Source organism: Numenius arquata, chromosome 8 (assembly GCF_964106895.1).
Source record: "Numenius arquata chromosome 8, bNumArq3.hap1.1, whole genome shotgun sequence".
Classification (NCBI taxonomy): domain Eukaryota; kingdom Metazoa; phylum Chordata; class Aves; order Charadriiformes; family Scolopacidae; genus Numenius; species Numenius arquata.
This window is the reverse complement of record NC_133583.1, coordinates 15973819-15993879: the sequence shown is the minus strand read 5'-3', so window position 1 is coordinate 15993879 and position 20061 is coordinate 15973819. Positions and strand designations below refer to the sequence as shown.

Here is a 20061-nt window from a genome sequence, read left to right as displayed (position 1 = left end):
AAGTGTGACAGAATTTGTTAGTTAGTTTTAGAAGTAATAATATGATGCAAACCTGGAATATTTCCATTAAATTAAACACATCATAGCACATCCTCTTTTGATGTGCTTGGGCAGTGGTGTCTCTGATGAAAAGAAAACAATCCCCAAACCCTCTAAGTAACAAACCGTACCCCACAAACACCTTTAGATAATTGCACCTGCCAGCTGGAAAACATAAAGAGAGAATCCATTGTGTCCTAAAGAAATTTCGTTATTTGCAGCTACTCCATTACTGATTGAAAGCTCCTCTGTTGCCTTGTCTACTACTAGCATGATTCCTCAGCGCTTTTCTATAGGGATTTGTTTCCGTAGTCTATTAAGCTGGTCTTTGTGTTGTCAAGAGCTACACAGTGAAGTCTTATGATATGAAAGGATATTTACTTTGCTTCCTTATTTATGCTTTTGTCCTTTCAAACTCTTTGAACTGCAGTGAAAGCACGGTTGTCAGAGATCTGACTTAACATGGTTCCGTGTTTTGCTGAATGTCACCATAACGCCAGGAAGAAAAATTTTCGGTAGGGTAGCAATCTTGATATCCTATGGCATTCAGAGAGACAGGGCAAGGAATCTTTGAACAATATGCAACTCACAGATGCGTTTATGTATCCATAAAAACAAAGACTGAACATGTATATGAGATGTTCGTGTTAAAGCCAGAGGTAGGATCTTTACACGGCAGTCTCTGTTCTACCTAGTGGGGCACTTTAAAAATTATTGTCATATCGTCTACTGTTGGGATTACCCCACAATTTCTAAAATGTTCAATAACTGTAATCTTTTACCTCTGTGAGTAATGCAGCTCATTGGATCTATTTGTAAGAATGGCAAATTTTAAAGAAAAAGGGCTTTAAAAGCTTGTTCCAGATCTGAAAACCTAGACTTGCATTTTACTTCAGTAGCATTTTATACTTTTTTCCCCCATTCTCTAATGCAGTTACTGCGACTCCTCCCTCATTCCATAGGCCTGTGATTTTCTTATTATCTGGGGTTTCTCTTTCAGTCTGGGGTGCCAACACCAACAAAGAGACGTGACTGTATTTTCTCCAGTAGGTACCAATTAGTGCGGATAGAAAGCTTTCTTTTTTACGGTTGTTGTTAGCTCCTACTTACTCTCACACTTGTTTGTGCTTTCCGCTTGCCCAGATTGTTGTGTGAGACAGGGACAGGCAAATCCTCCGTGCCTTTGCTGCAATAGAATTTTGCCTTCCAACAGAGTAAGTTTGGAATACAATTTGTGCCGTACCCGTTGCTGAATACATAAATGAACTAATCGGATGAAAAGATAAATAGAAATATTTCCTGTCAGTTTCTTGCTGTAAGTGTAGGCTGTCTCGCACACCACGTAGAGCGTGTTGCTGGAAAAGGAAGAAGAGGATCATGTGAAACTGTGTCATGATGCAGGCCCAGGATGAAGTAGGACATTTCTTGACCTTGGTATACTCAACCATGCAGCTGGAATGTCTCTCAAAGTCATTTTAAAAATCTGTTTGGGAAAGATTCTGCAGAGAAATTTGCTAAATTCTTGTTTCCTGCACCTGGCAAGTGAGAAACATTTTTTGTGTTGGGTTTAGTAACTGGAGCAGAGATGAGTAAATTTGTCACTCCGTACTCTGCTATATGTTAAAAAACATGAATTTTTACTTATTCCCTAATCTCTCTAAGTGTCAGTTTCTTAATATTTAATACAGAGCTAATGAATTGTACTTGTTCTGGCAAAAATACTTCTAGGTACCACAGCAGAACAAGTCGGTTTAAAAGTGCAAAGTAAGTTTACATTTGAAAGGATACGTTTGTGCTTTCATAGGAGAAATCAAAGGGTTTCGTAGGAAGAGCAAGGACTCTTGCCTGAAAGCGTATTTTCATTTGGGCTGGGCTCCACTGGAGAGGGTATAGAGGGAGAAGCTCCCGGGGCTGGAATTCCCGCTTGACGCTGTCGGACCCGGCCGCCCCCTCTCCCGCTGCCTCCCACGGCGCCTGCTGAGGGCTGTTGTCTCCTGCAGGCACCGTGGGAGAGCCCACACACAAACGTGTTTGCTTCTGTCTTAAATCTGTGCAGTTTTTAGTAGTCTTCCAGCCTCCGGTGCGGGGTTTTGAAACTCCATCACAAACCACCGTCAGAATATCCTGCAGAAGCTGGAGTGTGGCTTGTATTTATAAAAGTTATTTGTTTGCATGAGGCACATGTGCTGATACCATGAGTCATCCGTCCATTTTACTGTGACATTTTCAAGCACAATTATGTGTAGTGGAATTTTTTTGGTAGCTGGCTATGTTGCCCATCTGTGAAATCATCATTCTACTGAGCACTAAAAATAGAGATGAAACTCTTCAGAGAAAATTTTGAATCTACTTAAATGACAGTTTGAAATGTGTTCCTGCAGTCAACAGTTTAAATATTTTCTATCCTAAATATGGGTACTCTAAATTTAAGGTGATGTAGTCCTGCTGTCACCACTTCAGTTCACCTTGCTAGTACAGTGATATACTTGGAAATAATTTCTGGCTGGGAACCCAGTCTGGTGCCCACCAAAGCCAATTCACTTATGCCTCAAATGACTAGGACTGGCATAGGAATGTAGGAGTTCTGGAAGGTGGATAACACACAGGGTGGAAAGTGTTTATTAATAATAGCAGATCACTGGAGGAAAATATGAAGACAATCCAGGGCTGTAGATCGGAGGGGAACAGAGAGAAGATGAAAAAGACGACTACTAGAAAATGAAGCTTGGAGATAAGGAATAATAGAATATCCAGTAACTTCTAAGTGGCTGTATTTTAAGTCAAATAATCTAAACGAGTTAGTGAAAAGATATGATAAACACTGAAAATAGTGAAGAACTATAGCTAGGAGAGGGAACTGCTGGAAGAATATAAACTGTGTTGCTGAGTAATAGCATCCTAATTGAAGCCACAGAAAGCCAAAGAATCTAATTAGTCAGGAAAACGCATTTAATTACATTCTTAGTAATTTGTTTTGAAAAAATCCAACTGGATTTTAAATTTAACAGATTTTCAATATGTTCAGAGCAGATTACACTGTTTATACTTGCATATAGAGAAAATGGAAAATATAGTTTCAGAGACATATACAAGAAAGCCTTTAATTCCAAATCGTGTCTGCAGTTGTCCCTTACTATCTGGGTACCATTATATAAAGTTCTGCTGAGAGGATGGAAAAAATAAATTAGGACTTTTGTTGGCTCGGTAAGCGTTACCGGAGACCATCACCCATTTCTTTACTCCACAGGCAATCAGAGACACACTTGAAGCTGTAGCTCAGCCAAAAAAAAATGCAATGAGCATTGTCTGTGCACCCCACTGCCTTCCCTTCTTCCCTCCCTCCTCCTCCCTCTCCCCTTCTCCCTCCCTGTTTCTCTTCAAGTTTCACAATGAAATTTTTTTCACAAAATATACTGCTAGATCCCCAGCTAGACTGAAATAGTGTTACTCACTTCATTTACATTTAGCTTTCAAAAATTTGTATTTTTGATGAGCTTATATGCAAATGATTCCATGGTAAGACCTCAGTGTGGTAGGTTTCTTGTATCTTGAATGGTTTTGTCAAACACTAAATAGGAGAGAAGAAAATCAAAATTATGCTTAGAATTAGGATACTCTGCTCATGCAAATTAATAAAAGAAACAATGGTGCAAAACCATAAAAGACTATTCTTGCAGAGAGAAAATAACAATTCAGTGTTATATCCTCTTGGAATTTTTTTCCCTATTAAAATCTCGAGCGTGGATAAGGTCAGTAACATGGACAATTAAGCCTCCCTCTTATCATCTTTGTTCTATAGTGGATTAATGTATTTTAAAATCCATTTATGCACATTTTAATCTATTTTTGAGATCCTAGTTAATGGGTTTTCAGAAGTATGCACTTTTTGTAGTTGTCCATATAAAGTACATTCACACTAACAAAGTGCTATTTTAAGTTCTTTAGAGAGTCACCATTACTTGTACTGACATCAGAAAGATGATATTCACTGATCTGACATAAACAATATATGGACATATTTAAATTTCATCATGGTCTTTTTAGATAAAAATTCGAACAACATCTTCAAACTCAAAGTGTAGCTCTACCATACTTCAGATGAAAAGAATGAAAATAGAAGACTTTATGCAAAAGAGAAAGAGGATGCACCTGAAATATATGCAAAACTAAAAGGGAATACGTAACATGGGTGAGAATGAACCCTGCAAGACCTTGTTTGCAACACAGCCATCTTTCATTAAAATATTCCTCCCATGTATAAAGATAGTAATAGTTTAGTATATATTAGCATACTAATAACTTCAGCTGGACTATTAGAATTAATAATGGATTAACCCACATGAGTGAGAATCCCTGCCTTGTTAAAGACCAGGCTAGTTCTGTTGCTTCCCTTTTTTTTTTTTATAAAATTACGCATTTGTTATGCAAGTTCCTCCCACCTGCATCGCGATTGGATTTGTTCTCTCTTCCTGCAAGGAACTGCTGCGCGCTATTGCTGTGCTCCGCTCCACACCTTCAGTGGGGCAGAAGTTTTCGCTGAGTAGGTTTATCCTTCTTCACAACGCTCCGAAATTCTTAATGGCCGCCTGCTCCCAGGATGTCCATAGCAGTCTGCTTCTTTGGCAGCCTCTTTCCCTTACAGAGAATAAATCACTGACAAGCAGTAAACGTTATTGAGGGGAAAAATGATAGTAATGTAGTTGCCATTCTGTAATAAATGTATGATAGTATTAAATGTGTTTGTTTCCTGCTCTACCATTCTTTAACACATAAAGGAAGTACGCTGAATATGGTACGCACATACAGAGTGTATGACAGATGAGGACATCTGTATTTCTTTTTTTCTCTGAACAATGGTTGTTTCTATTCAAAATGTCATCCCATTATGGTAACTGGTGCACATTCTAAAACATCTATATAAAGCTGGCCATTTCATTCAGGAATGAGTAACTAATATCAAAGGGACATAAAAGGGAAGCAATCTCAGTGAGATAATTAGACACAAGTTTCTAGAAGAAGAAAGGAAAGCGGCTGTTCAGAGAAGAGTTGATGGCTTCGGTAATTAGCACTTTTGTGACTAAACAGTATCAGTATTCCAGAATACTTTCTCAAAACTTTCTAAGAGGACTGGCAGTTATTTTTTAACTTCACAAGGCCAGTTAGCTTTTGAAATATGCAAAACTATATGCTTACAGGTTTGGACCAACCGTGAAAACCTTTTTCTCTCTGTTTCACGGATTTATTGGGAGGCTCACGAAGTTTAGTTTTGAGGAGTATTTGGTAGCTTCCAGTACGTATCGCTAGGGTCCATTATAATGCCTGGGGGTTAGAAAACAGGCACTGGCAAGCGAGAATGCAGGAATTTAACGAAAACGTTTGCAAGGGAGGCAGCTCCTTTCTCTGGGATGTTTTTTGCTTATGTTAGATCCAGGCCTTATTGGTTATAAATTTATCAATAGTGCCTCAGTGCTTAACCTCATAAGCCTCATTTAAAAATACGATGTAGATACCCGAGTCTAGAGTTGTAAAGGTACTAAGTCGGTAAAGGTTTGTAAAGGTACTACTGATTTGTGAAGGTACTAACTCCTGCTAAGCACGTTAGGTGCCTACTTCCAGTGCCTGCAGTGGTTGTTAGGCAACTAGTCTTGATTTAGATATTTTTGAAAATGTACCAAGCATTTTTGACACCTAAATATCTGACTGTCGAGAAAAGAAGTCCTAATGACTTTCGTGGACATTTAAGGCAAGTACCTAAGTACATAGTAGACTGTTTTAATCTGGAAAAACATGTGCTGTAATGATAGGGACCTGTCGAGTGGGTGTGGCCCCTTCCCAGTTAAACCAAACCATCGGATTGACTCACAACAGCTGAATCCACTAAATCAGAAGATTATAAAAAAGGGAAGTGCTCAAACCAAGGTCAAAAAGCGGCATTGGGGTTTTGCCTCTTCAAAAAGAGTCCTCTCTCAATCAGCCTTGCTGCTAATGTGGTTGGTTTGGGTTTTTTTTAATCCTTTAATTTACAAGGTAAAACCAAAAGGGATGGGCTCCACCTAACAGAGAGCCGCTCACAAAGCTGGAGGCTGGGCATTCTTCACCAGATCCCTGGAGAATATTAGCAGTGTTAAGGTTTTATTGCTCTTCTTCTAATTACTGTCTGTAGTTGTTATTCATTATTAATTAGATGGAGATAGCTGTAGATGAAGAATGGCTGAAAGAGCCGATAGGGACAGGAATAAGGAAGCGGTGGGGGAAAGGGATAGTAATAGTTTCACTGAGATGTGTTAAAAAAATACCACTTTTGTCAAAGGTAAAGGTTCAAAACCATCGGGTTTGATCATGGCTTGTTTAAAGAAAAAAAAATCCTGAAATAATCTTTAAAAAAAAAATGGGAAGAAGCTCATTGCAGAGAAAACAAACTTTAATTTCGAAGCACCAATGCTGTTTTGAGTTTGTCTGTCTGTACTCCTTACTCTATTTCATTAATTACTTTTCGTAGCGACTGAAATACCGCCTCGCAGCAACCGCAGGCTGCTGTCCCGGGGTCCCTCCTCTGCAGCTCCCCCCGCCAGCCGCGGGTACCGGTACGCGGGGCTTCCGCGGGGGTCCCGGCACCGGGGCGACAAAAGCCTAAATGGAGGTTTTAGGGTTCTGCCGTGAAGGGTAACGCCGAAAAGAATTAATTTCAATTCTACGTGGATAAACTTCGAGAATCTCGGGAGTGGGAATGAGGGCGTTCCAGCCGCTCGGCGTGGCGCGCGGGGAGCGCGAGGCGGGGGGAACTGGCTGGGGGCTCCCCCCCGCGCGCTGCGGAGCGGGGCCGGGCGAGGCGGGAAGGGCGCGAGCGCGCCGTGTGTGGGAGCGGTGCGGGCAGGGTGGACGCTGCAGGTCGTACCGGCCCCGGCAGAGGTGTCGATAGCGAGGGACACGGTCGTGCGTGGAGAGGGAGACGCTGAAGCCGCTCACCTCGCGGTGGTGTCCCGGTACCTGCCGCGCGGGGCAGCGCCCGTCGGACGGGAGGCGAAAGGGCTGAGGGCGGGCGCGGGACGCCGGGAGGGCTGAGGGGCGGGAGCCGCGTGGGGCGGCAGCGAGCGGGTTAAGGCGGCGGCGGCGGCAGCTCTATTTGCGGTTGCCGGAGCTCCAGGCGATTAGAGAGCGGCTCCGCGCCCCCGCCCGGCCTGGCCGCGGCAGCAGCAGGTGGCGGCGGCGGCAGCAGCGAGGGAGTTAACCCTGTGGCGGCGGCGGCAGGAGGAGGGGGACTGAGGAGGAGCAGGCAGCGGCGGCAGCAGGAGGAGGGGGACTGAGGAGGAGCAGGCAGCGGCGGCGGCAGGAGGAGGGGGACTGAGGAGGAGCAGGCAGCGGCGGCGGCAGGAGGGGGACTGAGGAGCAGGCGGCGGCAGCAGCCGGGTTGCTAGGGATGGAGAGATCCCGTGTCACCCGGATGTGAGTGTCATGTTGGCCCAAACTCTGAGGGATTTGGCAGCGGCGGCAGCGGCGAAGCATCAGGAGAAGGAGGAGGAGCAGCCCCTCGCGCGTCGCTAGTCACTACCATGGGGGTCGGGTAGCGGGGAGCGCAGGGGGCAGCGCACACCCGGCTCGGGGTGGGGGGCGAATCTGCCCTTTCGTGGGTTTTTTTGTTTTTTGGTTTTTTTTTTTTTTTTTTTTTTTCATTTACCTCTCACACGCTGGATAAAGTGAGAAAAATGCACCAGCAGCAGCAGCCCGAGCAGCACCCAGAAGGTAAGGACCGGAGCGCCCAGCAAGGGCAGCGGCGTGCCCGGGGCTGAGGGGAGGGAGGGGGGAGCGGGGGAGGATTTGTGAGGGATTTGGGAGTCGGGCATTGGGAGGGATTAGGGAAGGGGTTGAGGATGGGGAAGGTTTGGGATGGGGAAGGGATGAGCGGCTGGGTTCGAGGAGGGGCAGGGGGTGAGGTGAAGGCGAGCTCAGGTGCTGCCCTCGCCGTATGACCAACATGGGAGCGGGTTTATGCGCGCCTGTCTCTTGCCCCGAGGCCATTAACATCAGCCGGGGAGTGGGGGGGGGGAAAGGACGTGGTTTGCTCTGCCTTTACCTCTTATTTGTGTAATTGTGGATAAACCCGTCTGCAGCCGCGGCTCCCCTGCGCAGGGGCGGGAGGGCAGCGAGGGGCTCGGGCCGGGCGGTGGGCGCGCTGGGCTCGGCCCGATGCCCCGCCGGGGCCGCTCCGCCTTCACCCCCGCCACCGACGGGCTCCGGCGCCGCCGCATCCCCCGCTCTTGTTTTTAAATTATTCCTCCCTCCTCAATTAGCAGTAAGTTTGGGGGTTTGCCCCTGCCGGGGGCTCCCCCGGGGCGAGGCAGACACCCTGGCTTTGTTTCCCCTTTCAAGTATTGATTTATAAAGGCGATGGATGGATAGATGGATGGATGGGTGGGCGGGTGATTTGCGCCGAGCCACGTTTTCATGGCATCCCAAAGGGCAGGCGGAAGGCGGGGGAGATGGCCGTGCCGTTGCTTTTTTATTTAAAAAAAAAAAAAAAAAAAAAAAAAAAAAAAAGGCGGTGGGGGGAGCAGGCAGGGATGCTTAGGAAAAACGTTGGAAATAAAATTCCCCCCGGTGCCAGCCCGCCCCCGAGGTGGCACTGCCCCCCGTGTCACCCAGCTGTTGATGCGCCGCCCGCTCGCCGCTGGCCAGCGCTCGCCCCGCCGGTGCCGGGTGCCCGCGGCAGCTCGGCCGCCTCCGTGGGCGAGGGCGCGGGGGCTGACCCGCCTTCCCCCCCGCCTCGCCCCCGCCGCCATCCCGGGGAGCCATCTTAGTGCCCCCGCCGCGCGCGGCCGCCCCTCGCGCGGGCAGGGGCGCGAGCGGAGCGGGGCGGCGGGAAGCGGCGGCGGCTGAGGCCGGGCTCCCCCGCGTCCACGCGTGTTCGCGGCTCTCGCGTCTCTCTCGCTGTCTGTGTGTGTCCCCCGCCCCCGTCTAAAAGAAAAAGGAGGGGTGTGCTTTTTGTGGTTCTCCCCTCTTTGACGAGCAGCCGTGGCTGGGGAGCCGTATCCCTCTCCTGCCTGGGTAGATGCATGTCACTGTCATCCCACCCGCCACCCCTAATTCCCAGCACGTATATTGTGCTGTTCCTCCATATTTTTTTTCCCCACCGAGGCATCTTCAAGTTTTGCACTTCACTTAAGAGTCTCTCCTTCCTACAGGTGTATGTAGGAGTAGACTCTGTTGCTCTAGTCAGAGAGTTCGCGAGGAAAGATCCTTGCGAGGAGGTGGTGTTTTGCCTTCCTTGCTGTCATCTGGATAAAGAGGACTTTATTATTATTTGGAAGGTGCAGTTTGTTTTTGAAATCCTTGTGAAAAAGCAAAGCCAAACTGCATCCCTTTACAGTGGTTGTAATTTCTAGTGTGAAAGATACCAGTGCTTTATAAACATGTTTATGGGCAGACAATATTGGATTTTTCACTTGTGGGAGGCATCCACGCATTTTTCCTTGAGAATGTAGGATAGGGCAAGATTTAACTTGCTTTCAGGACTTCCTCCCCCCAGCGTTGGTTATTCTCAATCAAACAATGCGTAAGAATTTTAAACAACTACTTTTTTTACCCAAATGAAGTAAGAAAATAGTAAATGCTAAGGTACTACAGCAAAGTTGATCTTGAGGAGTAGTTATGTTTTATTGGATAAACATGGGGACAGGAAAGCTGCCATCCAGTTAGGACAAAATGCCACAAGTGGAAGAATCAAAACGTGAGGTGTTTGTGTCTTGACACTTGCATCAAACTTATAATACTGATTTCTGAGCATTTTTTGCTACTGTTCAATTGCGCATATATATATGTGCATACACTTGTGCTGTGTAGTATACATAATGGGAACATCACATTGCCAAGAGGTCTTAAAATAATCTTTTTATCAGAAATATTGTTATAAGTTTTAGCATAAAAAGAATTATAACCGAGTACTCTTTTCTTTTGTCCCACAGAGGCGAACTATGCAAGTAGCACCAGAATTCCTCTCCCTGGTGACGGACCAGCTATTCAGTCAAACAGTTCAGCACCATCCAAGCAAACTGTTTTATCTTGGCAAGCTGCAATTGATGCTGCTAGACAAGCAAAGGCTGCCCAAAATATGAGTACCACCACAGCCCAGCCTGTAGGATCTCTGTCCCAAAGAAAACGCCAGCAATATGCCAAGAGCAAAAAACAGGGTAATACGTCTAATAGTCGGCCACCCCGTGCCCTTTTCTGTTTATCCCTCAACAACCCAATACGAAGAGCCTGCATTAGTCTAGTAGAATGGAAGTATCCTTTGATGCAATTTTGTTTTTACAATCTGTTCCTTACGTTTGTTGAATGTTTCAAGGGGATTGTTTTACAGCATCTCTTATAGCATCATAGCTAAGACGTTACTTCACTTGCACATGTGTGTAACTGTCATTAATGTTGATGGTAGTTAATTTTGCTTAAATTGCTGTTAAAGATAGCCTCCTAATTTGTCTCATAATGACACAGAATATCATTTTACTGGAGTAGCTCAAAGTCAGAGAAGAGGTCATAGCTGTTCTTGGAGGACACAGGGGAACGTTTTCAAAACTTTTGAAAATTACAAGCTTATATTATATTCCAGCAAATCTCTGTGTTGCTTTTCTTGCCCTTCCAAATAAGGTTGAATGGATAGGAGTGCACCTAGCAGTGTTAACTGGGAGATGACCTAAGATGTCAAACCTGTATCTTCCATATTTCAATTTGGTATATTGCCGTTAGGGCAAATGAGTCAGATACAGAAATCTTTTTAAAAAAGATTATTTTTCCAAGTTCTAGAAGTAGGGAGGATTTTTTAGTTAAGCCAAGGACTCACTCTAAGTACGTACAAGTGTCTGAAATACATTAATCTTCTGTACTTTTACCACATATGTCTACCACCAAATGTATTTGGAAGGATGTACACCTGTAGACAGGAAATCAGATATACTGGCTGTATTCATGATAATTTGTATGCTGGGAAGGATTGCTTTATCTTGGTTGTGATGTGGGAGTATGGGGATTTCTTTGGCAGAACTGATGACATGTTGATTTGGTATATTATTTAATTCTCAAGAAAAGGTTTGAAATAAAAAAGAGTTTTGTTGAAGTACGAGAAGAAAAATGTTAGCCATGGCAACATCCCTGTAATGGGAAACAGCAATTCAAGAGAGTAGATTACTGAAGTAAAAGTAATTTTGTTACTTAAAACAGAACAGCCAACCTGGCAATAGGAACTGTTACTCATTTATAGGGCTTGGTTTTTTTCAGTTCTTTGAACATAATTCAGTTGCAAATTAAAGATAGTGAAACAAATTCTTCTTTCATTTTAACTGGTAGAAGTCCAACTAATTTCAGTAAATTGGCCTCTCCTTGACTAAAGTCAGTTAAATGAAATTACTATGGATCTAGGGTGGAATAACTCATGGCAGAATTTGTTCCAGTAGCTCTACATCATAAAACAAGGTTGTCAGACTTGCACTGGTATCTTTTGTTTGTTTCAGTCTGGTGGATGCTGCATGTTAAGATGTGTGTTTTAACTTTATTTTGTACACAACGTAGCAGCTGTTGATGTTGTTAGGCTTTGGGAACACAACCTCAGCCCTTGAGGTGACAAACTTTTTGTAGGCCAATAAAAAAAATTTAATAGATCTTACGGGGCATATGGGCTTTGTAAGAGTTGTTTTCAGGAAAAATCTTTTACACTGACAAAAACATGGTTTTGATTATATTCAGCACTCTTCCATTGAATATATTCAGTACTCTTCTGTTTTTTATGGTACTCTTATGGACAGGTACCACGAAGTTGTGCACTGAATTGAGGAAAGGATGTCAAAAACCATAGCTAAAGCCCAAAATACTCCCTTTCCAAATTTCCATGGATAGGTTCATCTGGGTACCTCCATGTTTGTAGTTAAAAGAAAATAATGAAATACCTTTTGGGAAAGGCAAATTAATGACAAACTGAAGGATGAACTTCATAGGCATGAATTTTAAGAAATACCTTCTGTCTTCCAGAAAAAAATGTATCTCTGGATTTCAACTGCTGTCATCCACATACAGATAAAAAGCGTAGCTGTAATTCATGCTATTGTCAGTGTGAAAGCCTATAGCCTCTCAGCACGCATGGCTGCCAAGCCAGTAATGATACTCTCTTTCCTAGTCTACTCACCTAAACTTTCATCTGCCCTGGCCAAAGCGAATTTGTTGAGGAGTCCAGCTGTTGGAGACATGAAAAAGGACTCAGAATTTTCCTGCGTCCATTGTACAGCTTTCCAGCTGTCATACAGGAGAACAGTTATGATTTGCTGGGAATCTTTCTCATATCCTACTGCAAGCTAGATCCCCAATGATTTCCTCCTTTGGACAAACACATTTCTGTTGACATTAATAAGACTTGCGTGAGCATATGAGGACAGAATGGCTCAGTAAGTATTCCTTACCCGTCGTGATGACCCACATATTGATTTAAGAGTGTATAATTATATTCATCTCTGGAATGTAATATAAAGTGCTCTGTGGCAGCAAGAGTAATGGTTTTCTCCTTTTTTCCAAAAAGAAGAGGACATTGAAAGTTCATTGTGGTGGAAAATAATATGGCATAGTGATACAACTAAAGGCGATGAAGTGTTTGTCACAGTTATCAGTCAAAAGATTGCCTTAAAAGTAAGACTTGTTTTACAAGTGTAGATGCTGAAAGGAGAACTAGACTTAAAAGTTTTTAGATACTCATAATTCATGAATTCCTTAACAAGATTTTCCAGACCATTTGACATATTTATACTACTGTCTATTTTTGCCAATTGTGTGGCCTTAGCTGTTTACATCCCATTCCCAGAAGATGATTCAAATTCAACCAATCATAATTTGGTAAGTACTCTTGAGTTTTTATTTTATATTTGTTTTCTATACTTTTAATTTGACTAGCTGCTAATATTTGAGATTTTGTTAAGTATACGTAATTTTAGAAAAAAATAAAATTGGTAATAGAGATACTTTAAAATATATATGGAATTACTTTGGGTTTTTTCATTTCTAATATGTGGTCCCTTATGTCATGTGTTTAAAATAAGTTTTTTCAGCAGTGAAACTCTGGAGGGGAATGTACATTAATATTATGTTGCATGTATATGTATATTTGTATGGTATAAAAACTTTGAGTTTCTATCGCTTATATCGATTAAAGATATTTATTAGCTGTTACTGTGTTTCTGACACTTGTTTCAGTCCTTCTGAAATTTTTCCTGCCTTTCCTAGTACACCTGTCTTTTTTCAATTTTTAATGGTGTTATTTAGCTGTGTATTTTACTAGATATTTTAGTTTTGAATGAGAGGATGGTGAGAAATATTACATTAATGCATTTTAAAGTGATATGAACATCAATGTGAATTTTAAAAGCAGTCACTGCTGGTATAAGTGACCTTTCAAAGAAGTGATAGTACTGCAGTAAGCAGTGTGCGCAGATGTATTTTTTTGACTGAAAATAGTATACTAGTGTTGTGCTTGAAAATATATAATGAAAACTAATTTTGTTAATTATCTATTAAAACTTTTATAAAGGCTATCACACTCAAGGGTAATATTGAATTACGTTGCAATAATTTCATTGTTTATATTAAATACCATCTTGAAATAGTGGAGTTCAGCAGTCCTGTGCACTCAAAGTCTGCATGTGACCTTTTGGGGTGGAGAGGAGGTTTGTTTAGCAAATAAAGAATTGGATACCAGTAAGTAGGTAATTTTGGATTAATTTACCTCAAAAATTTAGGTTGATGTGAGGTCTTCTATTTATGAACATGTTTGTGTAATTTGTGGTGTGTAAGCTTGTTGATTTTCCTAAAAGTAATTATTCTGTATGTATGACCCATTTTATATATTTTTTTGTCTATCAAGATTAAGCAAATATGGACAATAAAAAATGCTGGCGAAAGGCAGAATAATTCAGGTCAATGTAAAGAACGATTTCTGCAGCTGTGTATCTAGCCAACCAACAGTCTTTATCTCCTTTTTTTTTTTATTTTTTTTTTTCCCCTGAGAAATTCAGGGCACAAATCTCCATAGCTGTCAATCCACCAAGAGATCCGCTAATAACTAATTTCATAAAGCATTACATGAAAAGGGTAAAGCAGTTACTTGTGTCAGAGGCTAATCACTTTGAAAGAAATGTTTTTAGCATTAGTTTTGTTAGGCTAACGTCTGGTATTTCTGACCTAATTCTACAATGCGCTAGTATTTAGAAAGAAATGGACACTTTCATCCCTGATAGTTTGTTTTTTTTTTTTTTTTAATCTAATATGGCCAGGTTAGTCTAAGCAAAAATAAATTTTATTTTATATACGTATTTTTTTTGGAAAGAGATCCTTATAAATTTCAAGTAGAAAGGGTCTTGAACACCCTTGGTCATATATATAGAAAGTTTACTTGGCTATTTAAATTTGCATTCTGTTTATACTGGTGTTGAGTAATTCTACTAAGTTTACTCAAAGAACAGGGTTTATCCTGACAATATACTTTCAGGTGCTGGGACAGGTTTAAGCACCTGGGGATCACACTAAAGGATCACACAAGCACATCCTGTGTATCTGATCTAATGAAATAAATAGTTCTGGAATGAGCAGCATTGTCTTTTCTTATGCCTAAGGTTCTACATCATGAAATAGACTAACCAGTGGTCTGGGTTCATGTCTCTTCCTCTGGTATTTCACTGACATTTTTCCTAGTGTACACCCACTTCTATTGTTGAACTCTTAGTGTGGATTTGAGTGTACTGTGAGGGAATATCATAGAAGAGCTGAGTTAGAAATCTTCAGGCTTGTTTGGGAACCTGCTTGAGCATCTGTTTCCTGATGCTGTTGTCTTACAGTGGAAGTGGGGGTTATTCTGTTGAATAACATTAGCATCTTTTGTGATGCTGGTCTAAAAACCGGACCAAATCTTAAAAATCAGTATTAAATGTTATGAATAGGTTTGGTAGGATTTCAGCCCCCTGCATGTAGACTTGAGCTCTACATTGCCAGTTTGATCTTGACAGGAGACCGTACCCCACTCTGTCTTTAATTCAAGTTAAAAAATTGAGGGAAATAAAATGATCTCCTCTCTCCTTCCAGCCCAGGTGTTTGGTCCTGTCAACCCCACAGCCTCCTTTCCCCACTTTCCTTTCTCTGGACACAGGCATCCACTGACACTGTACAGATTGCAGCACTTGTATCTTTTAGTGCCTTGGAGGGAGAGACCAGAGTGAGGAACAGGAATGTGGTCTGCCTCCAGTGCCTTCTCTCGTTACGTAAACCCTAAAAGTTCAGCTTTATAAATTTTAGTTTGCATATGGATATTATATCTCGGGCTTTGTTCTCAGGGAGTAAATCAATGTTGCTTCATAGAGTTGAATAGATTAATTGCTTTCCATCAGCTAGCTGAATTGGCTCATATTTTTTTAATTTGTAAACAGAAAAATTAAATATTTATGCATGTGGATTTTTTTTTCTGAATACAAAATATACATAATTTGTAATCAGCTATGGAAAGGGGAAGCAATGGTACAAGAGGTAAAAAAATCAGTGGAATACTGGTAAGTGGGGGCTAGAAATAGAAACTTCTCCAGTTTTGCTTAGGCTAGGGAGAAGACCTTGCATATATGAGAATGTGAGCAGTCAAAGTGTTCGTTCTTTATGACTTCAGGAAGTCTGCAATAGCAACCTCAATCCAAGGGTGTACGTGCAGAACAGGTATTCATTCCTCTCTGTGATGGGATGTTAGAAGACAGCTTCTGTGTGATGGAATTTCCAAGACTTTTAAGAGAAACCTGAGGTCCAGTTTCTGAGTCTGTCTTCACCTGTGCCTGAGCCAGTGAAACACTGACCATATGTCAACCATCTAACCAATGGTTGAGCTGTGAGCGAGCGTGGTTCTTACTCTCTCATGAATGTTTCAACATGTGGTGTCTAATCAACACAAAGTCAGTTATATGGTGCAGTAGTAATGGCAAAAGAAATTTTAGCACAAATTAACCAAAACCATAACAAACATTTTAAGAAACGGGTAGATGTTTCTTAAGAGTAATAGCAAATCACATGTATGCATATTTATGTATTTTTTTTTTTTTTTAAATAGGATATGTCTTGGGTATCTGACTCATCTGAATATGAGTCAATTTTTAGTCTCAAATATCTTTAGATGTCTGTGAGAAGGTTCCACACCCTTGTTTTTTTGGAACAGTAGACTGTATGGAAAATGGACAGTGCAAGCTAAGTGTTAAGGATGGGACAGTTGTGTGTTTCTGTGTTGGTCACTCATCTTTACTGATACGCAAATTGTGATGATTGAAGTTTTTGTGATACAGCCAGCAGCATGCTATGGGATATGAGATACTTAAGATAACTTAAGGAAGCAAGGAAAGGTTTCTTCATGATATCAGTGACTCAATTAAGCAGATGGCAATCACTGATATTGTAGGACAGGAGTCCCTTTCATTGCTAGTTTTTTGTCTGTCTTTTCACCTTCTGAGTAGACAAGCTTAAATTTCTGTTTTGCCTTTCTCTGAGAGCAGAGGGTGCACCACAGCTATCTTCTTACACAATGGATTTATGGTCATCCTTATTCTCTCTCAAGAATGGTGTGTTAGTACTGGGTGACACAAAACAATGCATTTCAAACAAAGCAGAGGTGCAGACTGGACTGTGCTTGACCACTTGCTAGTGTTACAGTCCTGTGTTCTGTGGGAAAGTTGATCTAATCCTTTGTCTAAAACACCTTGACCTTTGTGTCTGGTGTGTGCCAGAAGGGGCACTTTGAATAGAGTAGTTCTCTCATGCTTTTCTGTACTGCATAGTGTGTAATACAGACTGATGAACTTTAAAACCAGCTATTTAACTTGATCCTGGATTCTACTTAATTAGTTAATTTTCTTTCACAAATGGGACCAGTTCTTCTGCACATAGATGGGTGAAAGTATTATTGAACCAGAGAAGTTTTTTTCTCTTGCAGCAGAACAGGGGCAGTGTACGCTGGGATGAAATCCTCATAAACTCACTGCTTCATATTTTAATGTAGTTTCTTTCATCTGCCTTTAGAAGTTTCAGGTGATCTGAACTTTCCATGCTTGATTCAGCTCTTCGTTTAGCAGTGTTTCTTGTCTAAGCTTGATAAGAAGCAGCTTCTGGCAGGAAGGGTTTCCTGTATATATCTATCTTCTGTTTCTGTCTTTTCCATTTTTTTTCCCCATCTGTGGTATGTTATTTTCCTTCATCTCTTTCGTCTTTGTTAACTTCCCACTCATTTCTTTCTTGTTATCTTTTGTCTCTGCCCTCTGGCTTCCCTCTGTGTTTACTCTTCTGTTTGTCCTCTTCTGCAGCATGCTTTGCTGTATCTCACTCTCCCACCTTATTTTTTCTTTCTTGTATCATCCTGCTGTACCATGTTCTATTCTCCTGTGTTTTGCCTCCTGTTGACTTTCCCATTTGTCTGACTAGCACTGGGCTTCTAACTTTACAATGTGCAGGCGGACTGGCACAATGCAAGTCTGGATTTTGGCCACGATCAAGACATTTTTGGTTATTCTGTTTCCTTCCTTTTATTTTTTTAAATAAGTAAATGTGAACAATAAGGAGGCATCTATCCATACAGTTTATGAAAAGTACACCCCTAAATTTTGAGTTGAGTCCACTTGGAGCGTACTGCGTCTCTTGTGACTAGACCCTGAAGGTTTGCAGTGATGACACTGTTCTACTTGAGATTGACAGCTTGTGCGTTTTGGGAGACTTACTTGAGTAAATTACAGCAAATTGGCAAGTGCAAAGTCATGTGAGTAAAGGGCATGACCCTACTGCATAAAGGGCTGGAACCTAATGACAATGAAAGATTCTGTGCCCCTGATAGCAGGATTCTTCAGCCTTGTTTCTGACTACCATTGTCAGGGGGGAACCCTCTCAAGGAGTGAAGTTCTGCATTAAAAGAAGGTCTCTCCAGCCTGTGCTTACAGAGCAGGTCAGGTGATGGTCCTGGACAGCTCTTCTTTCTCCCAGGTGGTTGGGACTGAGAGAGCCATAGTAGGGGACACTACTACAGAAAGGTAGTGTTCGCCTGTCCTATCTTTTAGGCAAAGATTTCCTCTGTAAGTAGATTTAGGTGGATTTTTCAGTGCTTCCAGCAATAGGAAAGCCAGTGTTGTCCCTGAACAGTTAATTGTGCCTTCAATCTAGGGCACAGCAGGAGAGTACTCTGGGAAGAGCCAGATGAACTCTTGACTTAAGAGGTGTCAGGCTTCCTATCCTTATCTCATTAGCAATCCTATGACTCATTCATTCTAAGGCCACATGACTAATTAATCCATCCATTGAAAAGGTTGTTGGTTTTTACCTTGCACCCGGTTACCCTCTATATGTAGCTTATCTGAAAATACCGTTGTAGAATGTTCTTAATTTTAACCTCATTTAGTAAATAGTTCTAAGATTTTGTTTAACTGCTAAATATTCTATGATGTATTTCAGAAAGACTTCTACATATATCTACTGTCTTTGCTGTGTTTACTTTTTCAGTTCAGGGATCTTTGAGGGCTGGATCTCCGTCCCTTTACCTTGTATCAAAAAGTTATTTAGATGGAAGATGTCCTGTGTTTCTGATCTTTTTCTGCCTTTGGATTCTTAGCTAATGTTTTCTCCTAGTATATCTGCTAGCTGGCATAAAAGTCACCCAAGTAAACTTTTCAGGAAAGATGCAAGATAGTTTGGACGCTGAAAATACTGAAAATTTGAAAATTTTCTGACTGAAAATACTTCATTTTGTGTATGGGAAAACATGATGGAGATGTTGCAACATTTTGTATGTACTTAGCCAAGCATCTGACTACTGGTACTAAAGATACTGCATTAATTATTTTTAAGGGAAAATGTCATTAAGTTTAATTTGAAAAAAAATTCAAAAATATTGGATCTATTGTAACTGCTATAACACAGGAATTTTATGTTGCATATTGATTCAGGTCAGCGAAATGTATGTACAGTTCTGTGTATGAGTAGTCAGGAGAACCTGTGAGAAAGTCAGTAGTTTAATTTTGAAAAAAACCCAAATGTTAGGAGCTGTCAGTTTTCTTTTCACACAGGCTTAAAAATGAAGAGGCTTGAATTCTCTCCTCAGCAGTTTTTGTGTCTTTATACATATGTTAATGCTGTGAGGGATACGTTTGATCATTTTTTCCTGCTACTTTTTATTTATATCGATTAACTTGACATCTATTTTCTCATTAAAAAAATTGGTAACTATTTAACTACTGGAGCAGCATGACTTATCTTTCTAAAAATTAATCATAAAGCTGTTTGATGGTTATTAGGCAAGACAGGATGCATCAGTAAGTAACCTTTGCACAACTGCAAGAATTCCTTAATAGATAAGATTTCTGCAAAGAGATTATTAAAAAAAATATATTATAATGCTGTACTCAGCCCTATCTTCATATTTCAATTTTTTAATATTACTGGCAGCCCAAAACTTCCAATAGTATGCATTAGCTAATTATTATGAATTGCTTTGAATTTTATCAGTGCAAATCATGTATTCAGAAAACTTTTTTCCTTTGTGTTGTAACGCACACCTCTGCAAAATAGATTAAAATTCTGAGTTGGTAGTATTTTACACCCACTTTGTCCTGCAGCCAGTTCCTAGGCCTGTCTGTTCTGTGCTATACCAGAAGTGTGAAATAGCTCTTGAATTTTCTTGGTAAACATAATTGCATGTGTCAAACCCATCTCTAGGGGTTAATGAAACCGAAATTTTGTTTCACGTTCCGGCTTAAGAAAAGGGAGAGTCCTGAGAGATATGACCAAGATGACTGGCAATTTCTAACTAGTAGAAAGGTCACTTGGGTTTGTGGAGGTTTGGGAACAACATAGGCTACCTCTTGTTCTTTATTTTATTTTGGGTGCCCCAGTACAACTTAGGATCTAGCTACCTCAGCACAGATAAAAATAGCTGTTTGGAGTGCAAGGCTATGAGGAGGAGGTCCACAACTTAGTTTTACAGGTTTCAGTTAA

At 41.4% G+C, this 20061-nt stretch overlaps 1 protein-coding gene across 1 annotated transcript in view; it reads left to right on the top strand.

Annotated features, from left to right (window-relative positions):
* The first annotated feature begins 7742 nt into the window (after positions 1-7742).
* CACNA1D (calcium voltage-gated channel subunit alpha1 D) overlaps positions 7743-20061 on the top strand; it is a 195429-nt gene continuing 183110 nt past the window's right edge. Inside the window, exons 1-3 of the mRNA XM_074151414.1 lie at positions 7743-7779; positions 9999-10317; positions 12801-12906. Of these exons, the coding sequence (XP_074007515.1) occupies positions 7743-7779; positions 9999-10317; positions 12801-12906 (462 nt within the window). The remainder of the gene's footprint in view (positions 7780-9998; positions 10318-12800; positions 12907-20061) is intronic.